The sequence below is a fragment of the Daphnia magna genome, linkage group LG1, assembly GCF_020631705.1.
Source record: "Daphnia magna isolate NIES linkage group LG1, ASM2063170v1.1, whole genome shotgun sequence".
Classification (NCBI taxonomy): Eukaryota; Metazoa; Arthropoda; class Branchiopoda; order Diplostraca; family Daphniidae; genus Daphnia; species Daphnia magna.
Window position 1 is genome coordinate 16,832,777 of NC_059182.1, and position 18,627 is coordinate 16,851,403.

At 41.0% G+C, this 18,627-nt stretch overlaps 1 protein-coding gene across 1 annotated transcript; it reads right to left on the minus strand.

The window, feature by feature from the left end:
• Positions 1-552: 552 nt before the first annotated feature.
• LOC116926252 lies at positions 553-16,892 on the minus strand. Its single transcript, XM_032933090.2, has 5 exons — positions 16,500-16,892; positions 8,712-8,768; positions 7,041-7,115; positions 5,138-5,362; positions 553-1,986 (listed from the first exon to the last, which is right to left on the minus strand). The coding sequence occupies exons 1-5, from the start codon at positions 16,626-16,628 to the stop codon at positions 1,027-1,029; spliced, it is 1,446 nt and encodes a 481-aa protein (XP_032788981.2). The 5' UTR covers positions 16,629-16,892; the 3' UTR covers positions 553-1,026.
• Between the last annotated feature and the right edge of the window lie 1,735 nt (positions 16,893-18,627).

The following is an 18,627-nucleotide window of genomic DNA, read 5'->3' on the forward strand; positions in this document are numbered from 1 at the left end:
ACTTTTTTCCGGATTATAAATACAACTGCGTGACATGAAAAAAAAAAAAAACTATTCACATAATAAAATCTAAAGATAGGCGAGTACTGTTTATGTCTATATTGACGGTCACGCGTGATATTTTACCGTCTGAAAATGTTTTCAACTTCAGCGGTTGTTGACATTGCCGCGTGTCCAACGGGGTCCGGACGCTTTTATTTTTCAACATTTTATTTTATTTTATTTCATTTTTTTTTTTTCACTTCGTTATACGACCTTGTGAAGAGAACGCCATGTATTTATGTAGGAAATCCTTTGCACCATCAGACCAAAAATAAAATAAACAGAGACTAGAGCACGTACGTGGGACTATTCTTAACTCTTTTGAAGAAAAAAAAAACAAATACCTGTGTCTGTTCATACTTTGTGTGCGTCCAAAGTGCCACCCAACTTTCTGGCTGTTTGCAACAGCTGTCAGGAGTGTTTTTCGTTGCGGGAAATAGAAAATCGATAGTTTATTATTGAATTTAAAAAAAATGAAATAGGCGCAAAAGAAAGGCGAGAGATGATGGATTTTTCTTTTGTCAAAGGTTTTTTTTGAAACCTTGGCCTGTTGTATTTACACGACATAGTTCGCACAAAGACACGCACACAGACACACAGCGAGAGGGTGAAAAGGTAAAAAGGGGGGCGGATTGTTTTGCTTATTTTGAATTTTTTTTTTTTTTTTAGATTTTAGGAGATATACATAAATATATATATATTTTATTTATACGAGTTATGTAGATTGGAAAACGGGTTGCCAAAAAAGAACGTCCAATTTCGCAGAAAATTCAAACGAAAATCATTGCAATTAAAGAGACACACAAGAACAACATTTAGCATAATATACATTACAGTTTGTACAATTTTGGCTTATTTATATCAGAGAGACAGAAGAGTTAAAAAAAAGGGCCGTGAACTGTTAAAGGAAAACTCCAGTTGTGTGATAGAAAAAAAAAAAAAAAAAAATTGGGGAGACAAAATCAAATGATTAGACCAATCATTTTAATGATAAAGGGCAGTAAGTCGATGCGTTCGTGACGGGAATAAACAATGTTCCAGACTATGCACGGCGCAAGGCGGTTGCATCGTGTGATACGGTACACGATCACCGTCGATCGTCTTGACGACGGCCAGGCTCTCGATGGTGCTCGGTCTGTGATGATGACGGGGCAGCGGCGATGCTGATGGAGATTCACTGAGACGCATGCTGGCCCTCCGGTGCCGACGGATGCCGATGGCGGTGGCCAGAACCAATAGAAATAAAGAGACGCCAGCAGCCGCCCCGACGCCGACAGTGGCTTCTAATCGTCGGCCCGATCCGCTGCTACTGCCGGACGATGACGGAAGACGATCGATGAGCGGAGCAGCGGGCAAAGGTCTCGTTTCATCCGACTGGACCACTCCCGTCGCTTTGTGGGTATCGATCGTCAATGGAGCGGAGCGCATTTGAATGGCATCCGATGTGGAAGTGACTAAATCAACTTGGATGTGGTAGATAGTCTCGGGCCATAGAGACAGGGTCACCGATGTGGCGTCCGTGTACAGATGTCCTTTAAGTCCACCGCCGTCCACTTCCCAGGTAACCAAATAATCGCTCGATTGGCCGTCTGAAGATCGTTGGACGGGCCAGGCCACTTCGGCGATAACCAAAACCTTCTGGTGGATGAGAGACACTTCCCTGAGCTTCCACGGCGACGCTGGAGACATGGACACAATTTCAACTTGCGCCGCTAATTTTTCTTCGGCTGACAGTTCGAACGGCTGCTGGCCAGTCGAGTCCGTGTCGACGACCACGTCGGAAGCCGGAAGAGGAGCGGCGATGGCGTTTTCCGTGCTCGAATCTTCGTGTTCAGGCCGATAAAGAGCCACCAAACCGCGTCCGCCAACAGCCAAGACGCGCAGGTTGCCAGCCGCCGAACTCGGAGTCTCACCAGATGGCAGGAAACAACGTTCTTCGGCCGTCTATTTCGAAATCAAATCAAAAACATTTGAATATGTGGTTGAATTTTGATGATTTTTCGTTTTCATAATTCAATTGAGTGAGAAATGAAAGAAAGACGAGGAAAAGTTGAAGAGACGCAAAAGGCTAGAGGCTAACACGCACTTTCCAAATGTGTGACATTGTCCGTCTGCTGTCCGTATCGTTTCTTTACTTTCTCCAACTGTTTATTTTATTGAATTGAATCGTCTCTTGCAAGCTGTCCGAAACAATTGGTTCGGCGGTTTTCCTCTTTTGTTTCTCTATACGCTCGGCTTTTTATCTTTCATATTTGACAGAGATAGTTCCTCCACTTTTCTCCGAAAAAGCTAAACAGAATGGAGGGGGGAAACGTCCATTTTTATATACGAGTCAGGGTATGATGTGAACCGGTTTTCTTGTGACTTGTGGGCCTTTGCCTACATGCATCATGTCTGGAAAAAAATGGTGGATAGATCCGGGTTTATTCCTTCCTTCATATAGAGGTGAGAAAAACACATTACACAACCAAGCGAGAGAGGGGAGGGATTCATCCGTGCGTGTCGCTCACGCACTAAATGAACCGGGCCCAAAGCCAAGTGAGGACCGCGCTCGTCTCTGTCCATCACCGTCTTTTTCTATCTCTATTTTCTTCAATTCTGGTTGTGTTTTTTGTGTTTAGGGGGGAGGGAGGCCAAAGATAATCGACCGAGACGGGGCCCAGCTGTTTCAGGGCTCCGTTCACGTGGAAACAGGACTGCTGGAGTCTGAGGAACTGGAAAAAAATTAAAAATAAAAACTCGTTTGATGTGCTTCAACGTCTATCTTATAGCTTTAACCTCTTAGGTCTATATGTGCTGCTATCTCTATCTGTCTGGCCGTGTGTCTATCTCTTTTCAAATCCGACATTTTTTTCTCTTCCGTGGATGGATGGGAATCAAATCAAAAATAATCAAAATAATCGAAAAAGGGAAACGGCCTGAGCTCAATTGAAACCGGCAGGGCGCGGCCTTTTTCGAGCCGGCAGATAATGTTGAATAGACAATGTTATACCGAGTCCGAAATCAGCGATATCAACGCCTTACACGGAGCTGTCGTCTATTCTTTGTGATTGTTTAGACAGTTTTGCAAGTATCGAATGAAATTGTATGGCTACTAAACGAGGTTAGTTTCAATGTCGATTGCTATTCTTTTTCTTTCTTTTTACGTTATTCAAAAACAAAAAAAAAATATATAAGAGAATAGAAGATGGCGGCATCGGCGGGTTGCACGCTCAATTAAGTTCCAATCGAACATTTATATACAATTTTTCTTTTTTCTGATAAGAAATACGGGCCAGTCGGCTGAAGGGGAGGGAAAAAAATGAAGACATTTGAGATGGGCTGTCATCTTTTTTTTTTTTTCCTCCTTTTGCTGTCTGTTTTTCTTCATTTTTGTGTGTGTGTGTGTGTGTCTAATGCAACGAGAGCTCTTTTCCAAATTTAGTCAAGTCTGACGATCACATTCCACAAACAGCAAGAGACAGCGCCGGAATCGATCTGTTTTCATGTCTGCTACAGTGAAACGCAGCCGATCAACAAAAAAATGAATAAATAAAAATAAAAATAGCCAACAGGTTTTTTTGTCTACTTGCGTCATACGATTAACCCGTCCTCCCACCATAAGCTTAAGCTTGACATTGATGGTCTTTCAAATTGAGCGGGGAAAAAAAAAGAAGGAAGGGACGGCCGGTTATCGATATCCCATCGATTTCATCCATACTTGGTTGCACAACAATCTAATGACTTATAGATTTGGAATCTTCTTTCACCGTTTGACGTTGAAGATATTAAGGATGAAAAATAATTTAAAAAAATAAGAAAACTCTTCTTTTTTTGTTGTCATTTTCTAATTGACTTTGCATCTCATTTAAATATGCGGGATTGGCTGAGATGCGCGTTATTCGAATCTTCTGAGTGCTTTAAAAAAGTTACAGGTAGAAGAGGGGAATAAAAAAACTAACCTCTTTTGTCTCTTAATGGATGTATAACAGCCCGAAATGGCTGAGATTTGCGTCCATTTTTTTGCTATTGTTGTAAATGACGCAACAAAAGAGAGTTGGGGGAATTTCTCGACAATAAATCAGCAGATATTTTTATTAGATAATTTTTTTTTTCAACGAATTGAACCGAATGAAAAGGTCTTTACACATGTTTCCATCAATTTTCTTTTTCAAAACGAGCACGACAGCTGTCTAAACTATGAATAGCGTTCAAGAATCTCGCCATCTCTTTCGGAATGCGTGTAATGCGAGTGTCCATTATACATCTATCAATCGTTACATTTTTTGTGGTCCCCCACTTTTAAGTATCCGTTTTTTCACCACATTTCGTGTTGGTGTGTCAATCTATGTAGTTTTTGGCGGAACGCGTATCCTGTGCGGATATTAAGAAGAAACTATCCAACATTCAGAGTCTCGTCTGCTTTATATTATATAGAAGATACAATATAAATCTTTTCGTTTCCTTGCATTCGTTCTAGATTAGTAATCTAAAAAAATAAAAAATTATCCAATTGGAGATGGACAGGTTGCGTTCGTTCGTGAGAAGAAAAAGGGAGCGTTGTGTTTGAGCTGGCCGGCTAGCGGCGCTTTCGTTTCTACGACCCTTGGTTGATTCGCTTTTAATGAGAGCGCTTCCTTACATCTTTAGATAGAGAAACTACAAGCTGCTCAGCTGATAATGAACCGATTCGTTATACATAGACGGGCCGATGGGGCGGTACGGTCAGGTGATCATTCACCATCTTTTGACTAGGGCAAAATAAAAGACTTTCTTTCTTTTATCCATCGGGATAAGAGCCAGAAAACAAAACAAGTGCAGAATGGGCGTTGGGAAAATGTCAAGAACGAGAAAACGTAATAAAAAAGAAAAAAAAAGAATAGAAGAATGAGAGCATCATCAGCGAGCCAAAAACAAAATCAAAGAAAAAGAAACACTCCCAAACAACTTTGTTTTTGGTTTTTGTTTTCGAATAGGTTCCCATGATTTTGTTCGGTTGAATGACATGTGAAGAAAAAGAAAAAAGAGGGAAACAGATGAGGGATAGAAATAGATGATTGCGTGATGATGATTTGTTTAGAATAAAAATAAAAATACAAATAATAATTTGTTTTACCTGGATGATTTGACGCCAACGTCCGGAGCTCTGCTTCTGAATGACAGCGTAGACGAGCCGCTCCTTCTCGCGTTTCGAGTTGGACGAACGATCGGATGGACGTGGCCAGGTGGCCAAATTGCCAACAAGTTGAACACTTGGCTCGGCAGAGGTCGGCATCACCGGATCCTTTTGAGGTAGATCCGCGTTCTGGAAGAATTGACACGCTTGCAAACAGCCAGGGAACTATACACCATAGAAACGAAATCAACAAACATTCATTTTTAAAAAAGAAAACTTAAAGAAGCTCCTTCAAGAGTGGGAAAGAAAAAAAAACTGTTCGGAGATGTTTACAGTCAACTTTGCCCACATGGCCCACCCTGAAAAAGAGAAGCTGTGCCTGTTGAGGATCTATGGACTTGTGCCATGAAGACAAGTACCCAAAAATGGTCAAGTGGAAGAGGGGGGGGGGGGCTAGTTTTGCTTCGTCATATAGCCTCAACAAGTGATGATTTACGAGCCCAATCTTCGAATTCGGGATCCATATCAAACTTGCAACAAAACAATCTTAGCGCCTGGCCTTCACGTCATTTCCTTGCGCGATTCATCTCTCAAAAATTTAAAAAAACGGCAGCTGAAATGGCGTGTGAAGAAACGATAGGACGAATTGACGTAATGCCATCCACACACACACACACAAATAAAGAAGGTCTGGGTGTTTGGCTGATGATTCAGCCAATCGAGAAAGAGCAAACTGGCAGAGATGAAGAATTTTATTTTGTTTTCCGGTGCTTTCGTTGACGTCATTTGATTGAATAGAAAGAAAAAAGTGACAGTGAATCGAGAGAATCGCCAAATACTGAAATCACTCAGCTGTTTCATTTTGTGTGTGTGTGTGTGTGTAGTAGCTCAATATACGAATTTGGGGTTCTGCCCAAATGAGCAAAGTGAAATCCGTTGGTGTGCTAGATGGACCAGCAGATGCTCGCGGGCTTGTTATAAAGTCCAAGAAAAAACAGCCGCGTGACAGCCAAACTGATGATGTAATGACGTCTCAACTTTTAAATATGCATAATTTTTTTTTGTGTGTTTTATTCCAATCTTTTAGTTTGCTTTCTGTTTTATTTAAAAAAATAAATAAATAAGAAGAAGAAAAGCTTTAGTCTTTTTTATTCTTTTATTAAGGAGCCCCGCACCCTGCGGACTTTGTGGACCCTAAACGGAGCCGCCAGTTTATTTCTATTCGTCCCCTCTTTTAAAATGACGTCTTGGCGCAAGTTTTTTTCTTTTCTGGGGAGAAACACGAGACACAAAAAACCACCGGTGGCCAATTATGCAAACGAGTCCCACGCATTTGAAACTCGGCTCTTCAACGCCATTCTAAAGTGTGGCTTCCAAAGTCACACCGCCCCCGCTTCTATAAATATATATCCCCCCTTTCGATTCCCACCACCAAAATTCGAATGTTTGTTCTGCTCGAGTCTAGAAAGAGATTGTAAAAAAATACGGTTTCTCCACCCCCTTTTTGGAAAGAGCGTTTTCAAGAGGGGAAAACAAGGTCGAATGTGCGAGTGGAACAGTTCGACGAGGAGACAAATAATAAAGCGAAAGTTGATATTGACTTCCGTGAATCGTTGCCTTTTCGGTCGTGCTGATTTGCATGGTCATAAAGAGGAACGAAAAGAAAAGAAAAAAAAAACTAGAAGAGGGAAGAAATAAAGGAGCTCTCTCTATCATAGAACAGCGTTTAGCCGAAAGAAAGCAAGAAAAAGAGCGGCTTTGAAAGAAGACAACTGTTTAAGAGGCTCCGCTTTATGCAAATATACGTAGTATCATAGCCCCCCTGTTATCACCACGGTTGGCCAATGAAACTACCTGTCTCCGATTTCCCCGCAAAATCAAAAGGAAAGGAGCTCAAACTTACGCAAACACTCGGTTGGTTGCAGATGCGAGACCAGACGGTTGGGTTGTCTTGCAAAAGTCCACAGTTTTCCCAGCACTAAAAAAATCAAACAAAAAACAAAAGAAAGATTTAAAGAACGAACGATACAATTACATAAGATTACAATTTTTTTGTTTTTCTTCTCATTTGAATAATAGACACATCAAAAGATAACTATAATCAATACAGCTCGAGATATGGTTCTTTTGTTTTCTATATTATGGGGTCGTCCGTGTGTTATAGACCTGCCGCCAATAGTCGTCTTCTTATTTCACGGTTAAACAAAGCCCGTCAGACCTCATCCCCACCCCCTGAGTTACTATCAAATGAGCTTTTTTCACTCTTACATTCGTTTATCGTCCTCCTCTTTTAATCCAATAGTTCATCAACCCTTTGAATTGCATTCTGCCTACGTTAAAATTGGATTTGGAAACTATCGATCGTTGGTGACGTCAGAGCAATTACATCGCCTTTTGATTTTAAAAAAACTAGTCTGGTCTATTACAAAGAAAAAAGAGGGAAACTAACGGAAGGCACCCCTGATGCGTTATTTGCAGCTATTGTTGTTGTTACCTCGTGACAAGACAAGGATAAATCCATTCGGCAATTAACGAGAAAGTCGACGACTTCTCGCTGCGCTAATCACCTTCCGATTATTTACTAAATCCCTTTTGATGAAAACAAATGGAAACCCCCCCTTCCCTAAAAAATAAATATAGATAAATATAAAGACGCTCATCTGTTGTTACTTGTACATATACGAGGGGTCGTTGCAATAAACGAGTTTCGTTTCTACGATTAATCCTTTGAAAGGAAAAGAGCAGCAGGTGTTGACCGGGTCTTCCATAATAACGCGGAGTATAAGAATGGGGATAAAGAATATTCAAAAAAAAAAAAATACGACGGATAGATAAATAAATAGCGTACAGGAATAACAAGAATTCAAGCGCAGCTAACGAAAACACGAGAGCAAAACTTGCATTTCTTCTTCGAATGGGTCTGTTTGTTCAACGTGTGCCCCCGTGTGGCGTGCCCGTACAAAACATGACTCTAACTTAGACGGGGGAGAGAAAAAAGAAAAAGAGAAGAGGTAAAAAGCTGGGAAGCCCAAGATTAGGGAAGCAGATGACGACCGAACGTACACACAATGCGTCATTACTTTGTATTGTCGTCGAGAGAGCCAGGGATCGAGATAGACGCTGTTGTGTTGCCGTGCAGAACGGGCAGATTTAATATTTTTTTTTTCAACTCCCGCTGCGCACGTCTTCCATTTTTTTTTTCCCCCCGCTTTACCCTTTTCTTCATGTCTGGAAATATTGCATCCTTTTTGAGTTGTATTTAATCTACAACTCGTAAAGTTGCCACTATTTTTCACCAAGTGAAAGAAAACAACAACAAAAAACGGCGGAATAAAAGTGGAAATGTACAGCCCTGCTGTTGTATGCATATCTACTATGTGTGTGTATATTCATGTGACTCCTCCCATTTTCTTTCTTTAGACTTTTTCATGTAATATGACTTGTCTCATTTCCATCGACGTTGTAAAGCTCACTCATCGGCAGCAGAGAAATAACACACGACCCAAAGTTGGAAATAGATTTTTTTTCTTTTTCTTTCAAATGTTGCCGTGTTTTGGCGCTCTTTAAAACTTACCGTGAAGCAGTCGGGATCCTGTTGGCACAGCGTTTCGTGTCGATCGTTGCGGACAAACTGCAATAAAAAAAAAAGAGAACAAGATATGTAATTATGCGTGATGAAAAAAAAATGCCTTACACACACAGAGAGAGAGAGAGAGAACTGTTATGATGATGATTATCGTTTCCCATGACCAAGCGCTATTTTCTTTTGTACGCTCTCACAGACTTTTAATTTTTAAAGAGACATTTCCCAACCAGCTTTAAAAAGAGAGTTGGACTCGCCTTTCGAATTACAAGAAGGCCAAAGAAATAATATGATTTCTTTTGAAACGGTAAATGAATGATCAAATGAACGTCTCACACAGTGTGTGATTCATCGACATTGACGCCACCAGCAGTGTGTAAATAACAGGCAATTGACCTCGTTCTAATACGGCGAAAGTGGCTGCCGCTTTACTTTTGCACAGCCATTTGACACCTTATAGAAAGTCGGCTGTTACTTAATTGCCGTTTGGTAAATCTGCTCTCATTAACAGACGAACAAAAACGAAACCAACCAGAAAATAATAAGACGCAACGATTTGGTTTCTCTGTGGCAAGTGAAAGCTCCTTGTTTTTTTTTCTTTTTCCAGTTCACGGGCGCAATCATTTCGCTTTCGTTTCGCGTCTCTGTCCTTTTTTATTTTATTTTATTTTTTGCCGACATGTAATAACATGCAAGGCGGGGTCTAAAAAACAGTCTCAACATTCTTAAAAGACACGCTCGTTTCGCTTAATATAACACACGAAATATTATGGGGTGAAGCAGTCGAGCGTAACAAGATCCACCAACATCGGTTGGACAGCTGTTGCGGCCGTTTCTCACTCATGGCTTCTCTCCTGTTTTTTTTTTTTTATTATTATTCTTAAAAAAAGAAGAAAAAAAAAAATCCTACGAAAGTGTTCCAGAGTCATTGGCATGCGAAACCATCAAATTTCTTATTTTTTTGGTAGGGGGGAAAGAGCGGGGAGTTTCTTGCGGCGTAATGGCTCGTTATGTGTAATATACCCTGACACACTACAATATACACTCTAACTATGTGTGTGTGTGTATACTTCAAAAGGATGTATACACGATATGTGTGTCTAGTCCCGTTTGTTTAAGGCCAAGGTTTCAGGTCTCGAATTACGCGCCACACTAGAACCTTAAACAAAAACAAAAATGTTGAAAACTATAGCTGTGATTCGGGTCGAAATTTGAAAGAAAAGGTGTAATCGATCCGGGCCAGCAGAAGACGAAAGAAAAACTAATAAAAAAGAAAGAGAGCGTCTAGTCTGACGCCATGTCCGTGACGTGCAAATTGGGCATCGTCAAGGCAAATTAGATGGAAAAAAAATAGACAACAAGAAACAAGACCAAGTCGTAGACCGACTCGATGCGTCTTGTTTAACGACCGATTGCAGTTCAAACGATATGGCGCGCGCGCGCTCAGTTGCCATGTAAAAATAAAATCGTTCCACAAAGTTCAAAGCGGTTCTCATTTTTTTTTTTTTTTTTTTAAGATTTTTTTGGCGCTAATTTCGAATGTTTATTTGAGGGGCATATCATTGGACTCGTCCATTTATTTCCCGGTCAAATTAACCCAACGACGAGTGCACCGTCATTCGGTGTACGTGATGGGGATTTCAACCAGGACGCCACCCCGTAGCAATCAAGAAAAAATAATGCCAGAAAAAGAAAATCCCAGAAGAAAAAGGGAAGACGCGACGGTTTTTATATGTAGACAACATATAGAAAGACGTTTTGAAATAAATATACGACCGTCTCCGATTCGGTGCGGTAATATGGTGGACCAGTCGCGGCGCCATGTTTGGTACCGCGTTCACCGAACGAGCAAACGCGTGCAATCCAACCCCCCCGATGAAACAAACAAGCATTTCTTCTCTTTTTCTTTGGTACGTGCATTTTTATAGGAGACGTAATTTTTATCTAGATTTAATGACCGGCTCTCATTAAAGAAGAAGAAAAAAAAAAAAATAATACTGGCAACCCCATTTCGGCAGTGGTTATTACACAGCTGTGAGCGCTCAAGCGTTTTGTGATGAACCCTACACACAGTCCCGCACGGTATGTGCAATGGGCGTGCGACCGTGTGCAGAAAAACCCAAAGAGACGATGCGTGATGATACTTGTTGCGCCAACGGGCTTATTCCGCTTAAAAAAAAAAAAATTATTATTATTTTTTTTAATGATCCATGTGGCCGATTGAATTGACTCTCTGCAGGAGCAGTAGCCGAGCGGCTGCGTGAAATAAAATAAAAGAGTCGGTCGGCTTCGGGAATGATACTCATGATGCGACCGCCAGTTACAAGAGTATATATATACCGTATACATTGTAACATGTAGATAGTATAGCAATTAAATTTTTGGTGGGGAATAAAAAGATGAGAATATAAGGAGATGGCATGAGAAACTAATTCAACTTGCTGTTGTTGGATAATTAGACATTTGGAATTTTTTTCTTTCTCTCTTGTGAATCTTTTCTGATGATACCCTTTGCGTAACAAAGATCCGTTTCTTTTTTTTTTTTATTTTTAACGAGTTGTTCTTCTGATATTTCAACTGCGCAGGGGGGGGGGAGGAGTTTACGCACTGTTGGAAGCCTTGGGAAAGATTGCAGGGGGAACATATACAAAAACTTATTAAAAGTCCAAAACTCTTTGGCCTCGGAGAATCTTTTTCAACTTCAACGATCCTCACAAAATCAGAGGGGATTTTTTTTTTTTAAGTTTTGCAAAAAAAAAAAAAATAATAATCGAATCAGTGAGCCGTATTCGATTCGGCCACCCACACCAAACCCTTTTGACTGAGATTCCCCCCTATAGAAAATGTTGGTTCGTCTATTGTTGAAGAACAGCTGAGATTGGACGACCACACAGACACTGTAAAAAGAGGACTGTGTTTCTTCTCATATATGCTGTATCCATATCGATTTGTACAAGCATTTAGTGAGTCTTTTATAAGGCTGCACTTTTATCAACAAAACTAATGAGTTGCAACTGAAATTGTTCCGACCCGTTGCTCTCTCTCCGTCCTTCAATGAACTCCCTTGTTAAGGAAAACAAAAATGAATTCTCATATCCTATTTTACTCCGCCATTTCGACTCTGCCCCCAAACTGGCTGCATCCTGTCTTGACATCTCATTAGACAATTGAGCAAAATGCAATCATTGTTGAATTCGACACAAGAATTTCATTTCGAAATTCTTTTAGATTTGAAACCATTTAAATTCAGTTGCGCATAGCACACGCAGTGCGATCAGCATGTTGAATGAAGCGTGACACAACAATTCATGTTTAAAAAAGAAAAAAAATTTAGAGTATATGAATATGTTTTACATGTAACGTCTTCTATTAGAACTAAACACGATAGCAGAGCAGCTACTAGCGATTCTTTTATAACAACCAGATGAACGAAGGAACAAACCCCCCGAAAAAATGGAGCCACACAGACATGAACACGCACCGAATGTGAGGGTCATCATCATCGTTCATTAAGGTCGAGTTGCTCAAAGGATTTCGGGCCGACCAAATTGGGTAGAAGAAACAAAACAAAAAAACAAACGATGTGTAGCTAAACACGCAAATGTCCCAACCGGTTCGGACCTTTTGGGTCCGTGTCGAATGAGCATCTCGAGACATGGCGATGACCTTGCCCATCCAAGAAAAGAAGAATCGTTCAAGACATTTACGGAAAACATTGGAACAAATCAAAATGATAGGGGCCAACCCAGCCAGTGGGATTGAAAAAATGCTAATTAGAATTCGATCAAGAAATATTAGAGCAAAAAAACAAATGAAGTGTACAGTAACCAGCTGACCCCATCAAGTACCCCCTAACTTAGAACAGCTGGTCTTCGGACTTGTTTGCCGGGACCCAGCAATTATTATATTAGCGTTCTCTTTTCCTTCTCCAAGTGTATACCTATCTAGTGAAATACGCACCGTGTGCTGTACCTGTTGTGATCATCGTGTTTCTTTAGAAAAGGGAGGATTTCTTCTTCTTTTTTTTTAAGAATCTAATTTCATTTGAAAGAAGAGACGAAACTAATCAGCAAGACACGCGCTCTGCTACATTATCTACCTGTATAGACTCTCTATAGAAAAAGAAAAGTATCTAATTGTGCCATCGAATTCGTATCTTTGAAACAGCTCAGCTTTTCTTCTTCGGCGAATCACTTCTATCCTTGTCGATGTCTCTGATTTTTTTTGTTTAAAGAAAAACAACGGTGGTTTATGTCTCTGAAACAGAGGCGACATATAGTCCCACTTTTTGCTATAGTGTTTCTCTTTCTTTCTTTTTTTTTTTTTTTTGGGGGTTTGTTGTTTGACTACCTGGTCTCTCTACCTTCTTAGATTTAACGGGGGGCAGTTTGAGAGAGAGGGGGGAAGCGTATCAATAACTTACGATACTGTCGACTGAGGGCCAGACAGAAAATGACCTGAGATAGTAAGAAATAAAAATCGATTGGACACATTTAGAAAAGAGAAATGACACTTGATTACAATCTTTTTAAAAGGATATCTTTTCTTTCTTGACTCGTCCACTTTTATTTAGAAATTTTAAAAAGCTGCAATGTTTGAACGTCTCGTCAAAATAAAAAAGGCAAATTGAAACAAGACGAAGAGAAACAATCAGACCAAACTGCAATACGCTGCTCGTGCTTTCTTTATACATTTTCCTACCGTTTTTATTCTTTGTTTCGGGAGTCTCAACTGTCATGAGACTTGACTGGCAATCGGGATGGGGGTAGAGTATCTCAGCTGGCCAAGAAAAGATCAAGGCCGTCCAACGCGCACTGAGTAATCGGCCCCCAACGGATGACAGATGGGCCATCCTCTTCGTGATGAAAAAGAAGTTTGATCATCAGCAATGCCTTCTTCCCTCTTGTATAGACGTATACACCTAGAACGAGTTGTGGCTCCAGCGTCCATTTACATCGCACCCCCAAAGCTCTTTCCTTCCAAACGATATCGAAAGACGCACACACGTCCAAAACAATAATCAAAAATGAAGTAACAACATCAAAATGTTTTCGATGCGATAAGCGCACATTGCACGTGCGGCTCCCATATACTATACCCCCCCTACCCTTCGTCACGGAAGATGAGAATAAAAACGTACACACACACACACACGATTGTGCTATTATCTATCCCCTCGTTGAATGACTTAAACATGAGACTCTCTGTACGGTGATGACCACCAATGAAAAGTTTTCGAGAGGAATATCGAAACGGGCACGAGCCGATATGTTCGGAAGGGTGTGCGGCCCCACGTTGCGAATAGGACCCTGGGAAACGAAGATTACAAAGACCGAGTGTTTTTGGGGTAGTATAGGATGCTCAGGAGCAAAATAAGAGAAAGGGTCTTGCGCGTAAGAGAGAGGCATAAAAAGAGAAGCCAACTGACACACCGGATGTGATGGATCGGCTCGACATGTTGTTGGGAGCATCCTGTTTTTCTCGACTTCGTTAAGGTGCAAAAATGAGAAAAGAACACACTTGTATGTGTAGGCATCAAGTTGCCTTTTCGTCAGGTACGCACCGCATGAAAACGTAACATCGATGATAGTTTCGATTCATAAACTCCAGGTAGTCTTTGATAAACAACGTTGGAAAAAAACAAAATCTAAAGAATATGGTTTCGCATTACTATATACTAACCCCCCCTCATCCATCCATATGCCACGGCCATTTTCTTATGCAACGGGCTACTGTACCTGAGAAGGGAACAGTTTTTTACATGTACGTTATGCAAAATGTTAGATTTTTTTTTCCCTCTCTTTTTAGTTATTCAGAGAACATTTCCCTCTGAAAAAAAACCCCCAAGAAGAAAGATGGCGGGACGAGCTATTTTCAATAGGAAAAAATAAAAAAGCGAAAAACCCCATTAAGAAGCTTCTTAACTGCTGCCGGCTTTCCAGGACGTAGAACACCGACAATCGCACAGCAGTCTACATGTACGGATGACTGGAAAAGAACGATAGAGCTAGAGACATTGAAGGTTCTTCTTCTATATATCTACCTGGGATTTTCATTTTTTTTCTTTTTTTCTCTTCTCGAATGAAAAGGAAAAGAAAATCTCTCCCTTGAAATATACAAGGTCTTCAGGCAAAAAGAAGGAGAGAGAGGGGGGGGGGGGTTGAAATTCGAAAATGGAGAAGAAGCCTTACACGATTGGGAGGTTCATCAACTTTCGTGTACCACACCAGACTTGTTTCTCATCTTACACGTGTGTACGTAACGAGATGTGTGGAAATGTTTCATTTTTTCAATATATCTTTACTTTGTTGGTATCGATTATATAATTGCCTATCGATCGACAACAGCAGCCGTGGCTCGCACGAGCGTCTGATCGTGATCGCTTTTTTTTTATTACACGTTACAATCCGGCGTGTGCGTGATGGAAACTGCTCAAAGCCCCTCCAGGTTCAGATGATCCAAGGTAACACGTAATTTCAGGATTTAAAGAATTAAAAAAAAAATCACACAACGGATGAAAAATATGAAAGAAAAAATGTGTGTGTGTGCAGGATATGGAACGAAACAAGAACAGAAATTGATTGCAAGGCCATACATGTAATTTTTTTTTGTTTTTGTTTTTCATTGTTCACGGGAAGAGTATAGCACCCCCGTAAGTTAATAACCAACTCATTTCCTCACCACACGTTTCTTTATGTTCTCCTCCCGGTTCTTTTCCCGCGCTATCGAAGAGAAATATTTAAAAAAAAAAGAAGAAGATTTGTGTAATAATATAAAAAAAAAATAAATTCTTTTTTTTTCTCTCACAGCTTGAAAAGTGCCACCCTATCAAACCACCTCGGCGCTTTATGAAGTTCAAGAACACCTTCACCCTCCACCGTATCTTGCTGTATAGCTAGCAGTATATATCCTCAAATTATACGTGTATGTAAAAGAAGAAGAAGAAAAAAGGGAGATAAAATAGAAAAAAAAAAAAGATAAAACGAAAAAGGGAATAGGAAAAAAAAGCCTATGGGTTCTGATGAAACACCTTTTTTCTGAGAAAAAAAAGAGGGGTCGGGAGAGATATAGAAAAAAAACCCGGCATGGGGTTGCCTTTTAATAAACCATCGAACGGTTGTTGGAAGCTTCTACGTTCTCAGTCTGGTCCAACGTTTTTGTTTTCTCGGTTCTCTTCGCTTTTAGACTTTGAAAAATATGAACTATTGCGATCTTCAATAGTGTCGTCGCCCCCCTCGTTCGATCACAATTGAACTGGACCTGACACCTTTTGTAAGTCTTTTATTTTTTTCTGATTTCTTTTCCTACTTTTGGTTTGTTTTTGTGGGTCGATAGTTGCGTACAGCCATGACTGTCAAAAAAAAAAAAAAAATATATAGAAATGGGGTTCGTCGTTCGTGCGTGACACCTGACTCTATATCTATATGGATTGCGCAATTTCACCAGTGTTGGCCAGTTTTCTTGTTAACTGTCAAGTCACTCGGCGGGCTCAGAAACGCTAGTTTACACACAAGCGCAGCGAACTGTTTTTCTTTTCCTTTCAATATTTGATTTTGGGGAACGCACGCAGTTCAACAAGGCGGTCGTCAACACCCAAAAACAATGACGATAGTTCAGCCCTGATTTCTCGCAACGCGCAACACAAAACTGTTTGCCCAGCCTCGACTCGCAAGTTCTAAGCCACTTTAAACCTTGTTGAAAAACGATTTATGTTTTTTTAAATATATTTAAGAATCGCGCGTTGAAAGGTGGTTGTCTATATCGAATGTTGATTTTTACCTTATTCAAGCAAAGGGCTCGGCATTGGGCGATGCGGATTGGCGAGCCCAAGTCTTGCGGGGCCGCTTCGGCCAACAAACAGCAGGCGGCCACCATCACGAACGAAATAAACACGGTCGAACTCTGCATCTTCTTGGCGGCAAATGACGGGCTGTTGGGGACCAAGATAAAAAAAACAAAACACTCGATCGACTCTCGTCCCAACTGATGAATACGAGATGAGAGGGATCGAAATGTATAGAGTTCGATATCCAGAACAGTTTGTTCAAAAAAGAAAAGACGAGCACAACAACAGGAACGAGAGACTCGAAAGGTAGCGAGGAATTGAAAACAAATATTGGGAACGCGCACGACTTTGCTCGACCAAGTCAGCTACTAGACTGAACTCTGCTGGGCAACGGAGCCTCAGTTTTCATGGCGCAGGAGAAAGGGACCGCCCCCAACCGAGCCATTTCTCCTTCAGGGTCCCACTCTTTTTTCTTCTTCTTTTACTCGAAGCCCTTCTGCCACCGTATCTCTCTTTTTTGTTGTTGTTGTTGTTGTTGTTGTCTTGCCGACTCAACAACAACAGCCCCCACTTCCATTCCGTCTTGTTTTCGTCATTCTCCAACCTTACGATATCAAACTACACGAAACATGGATGGCACCAGCGCATAGTAACTCAATCCATTGCCGCTACGGATGAGAAAGTTTGAAAAAAAACAGACAAACTGATCCTTATTTTATTAGCTGTCTATTACTTTCCAGCTATGGCGACAGGGATAAATCCGAAAATGAGGTCTTTAAAGAGGGAGAGATTTCTTGTTTGCAACCATCGGTGGAACTGTATTATGTCTACAAGCCTCGTCTGTGATTGGCAAACGAAGCGGTCAAAATCGCACGATCAGGTATATACTTTGTAAATAGGTAGCAGTTCTTTTTCGACACAGAGAAATGACAAGTAAATTATCTCATCTCGTTGGATCACACCGGCTCATTGGGCAAGCAGAATGCCAATAGTAGACTTTAGAGCTGCTAGACTGCGAGCAGCTCTATTGTGCGTCAAAGAGAATTTCGGCCGAAATGAGACAGTGCCATAATAGACGGACCGATTTATTTCTATTTTTTCCACCTTTTTTGATGTAAGAAAATAAAGGACAATGGACGTAGATGGAAGCAAAGAGAGAGCATACACGAACAACAAAGGGATATACTTCTCTTCTTGGCCGTACTTGGCTTATGTTCTTGTTTTCCTACCCCCTACTGTATATACGTACCTGCTTTTTTTTTCCCCTCTGATCGGGATCTTCTTGCTGATGGCCCTGTCGTTTCTCGCCCTCCAACTCTCTGCACAGATTCTCCCTTTTTCAAACATTTATTTTCAGTCAAGTTTCGCGTCCAATGGTCAATATAGCGCCAGCCGGTCAATGGCGACCACTCTTTTCCGAGCTACCTTTTTATTAATTTTTGTTACAAGTCCTTTTTTTGAAGAATCTAATTGGTTAAACCGAAAGAAATGAAGGTGTTTGAAGCAAACCGTGCATAAAAAGGTTAGACACAGGTAACAAGAGCAGCAGAAACGCGAGCGCCCACACAGACACACCGCGAACGGTCCCTACCCGCCCACACTGCAATTACAGATAGAAAGCAAAGCAAAAGATTAAAAAAAAAATAAATGAAATAAAAATATATATAAAAATAAAAAGATGGACTGTAGCAGAAGATCAAACAGATGGTGTCGGGAGCATCAGGCTGGACAGAAAGGGCCGCGCAAACGTCTGTCAGCTACAGTGTCCGTCTGTTTCTGTCCTGGATAATTATACCTGCAAGATGGACGGGGAAGAAAGAGCCGATTTTGATCCGCCAAAAACTTCCGTGGCAACAGCAGTACACATCGAACAGGTCTCCAAGATGCGGAGGTGCAATAAAAAGCCATTGGAGACGTCGCGACAGCCGGTCGACACGCGCTCAATTGTCTTTTAGCCTGGCCCCTTTTCTTCTGATTTTTTGGGTCCACCGTCTCCGACTATTGCTTTAGAAAAGCACTTGATGTCGAGACTTGACGATGTTGTTTTCTACATTATGACGACGGCAGCCCCGCAGTCGCCTTTAAGAAGCTATTTTCGCTTCATTTTTTCAAGTCGGAGAG

What these genes read in the sequence shown, in the direction of transcription:
- LOC116926252 (XM_032933090.2), bottom strand. Translation starts at nt 16,628, where the DNA reads ATGCAGAGTTCGACCGTGTTTATTTCGTTCGTGATGGTGGCCGCCTGC. An exon ending in GAGCCCTTTGCTTGAATAAG is followed by an intron (nt 8,769 to 16,499) that starts GTAAAAATCAAC and finishes TTTTTATTGCAG; the next exon opens with TTTGTCCGCAACGATCGACA. An exon ending in GCAACCAACCGAGTGTTTGC is followed by an intron (nt 5,363 to 7,040) that starts GTAAGTTTGAGC and finishes TATGGTGTATAG; the next exon opens with TTCCCTGGCTGTTTGCAAGC.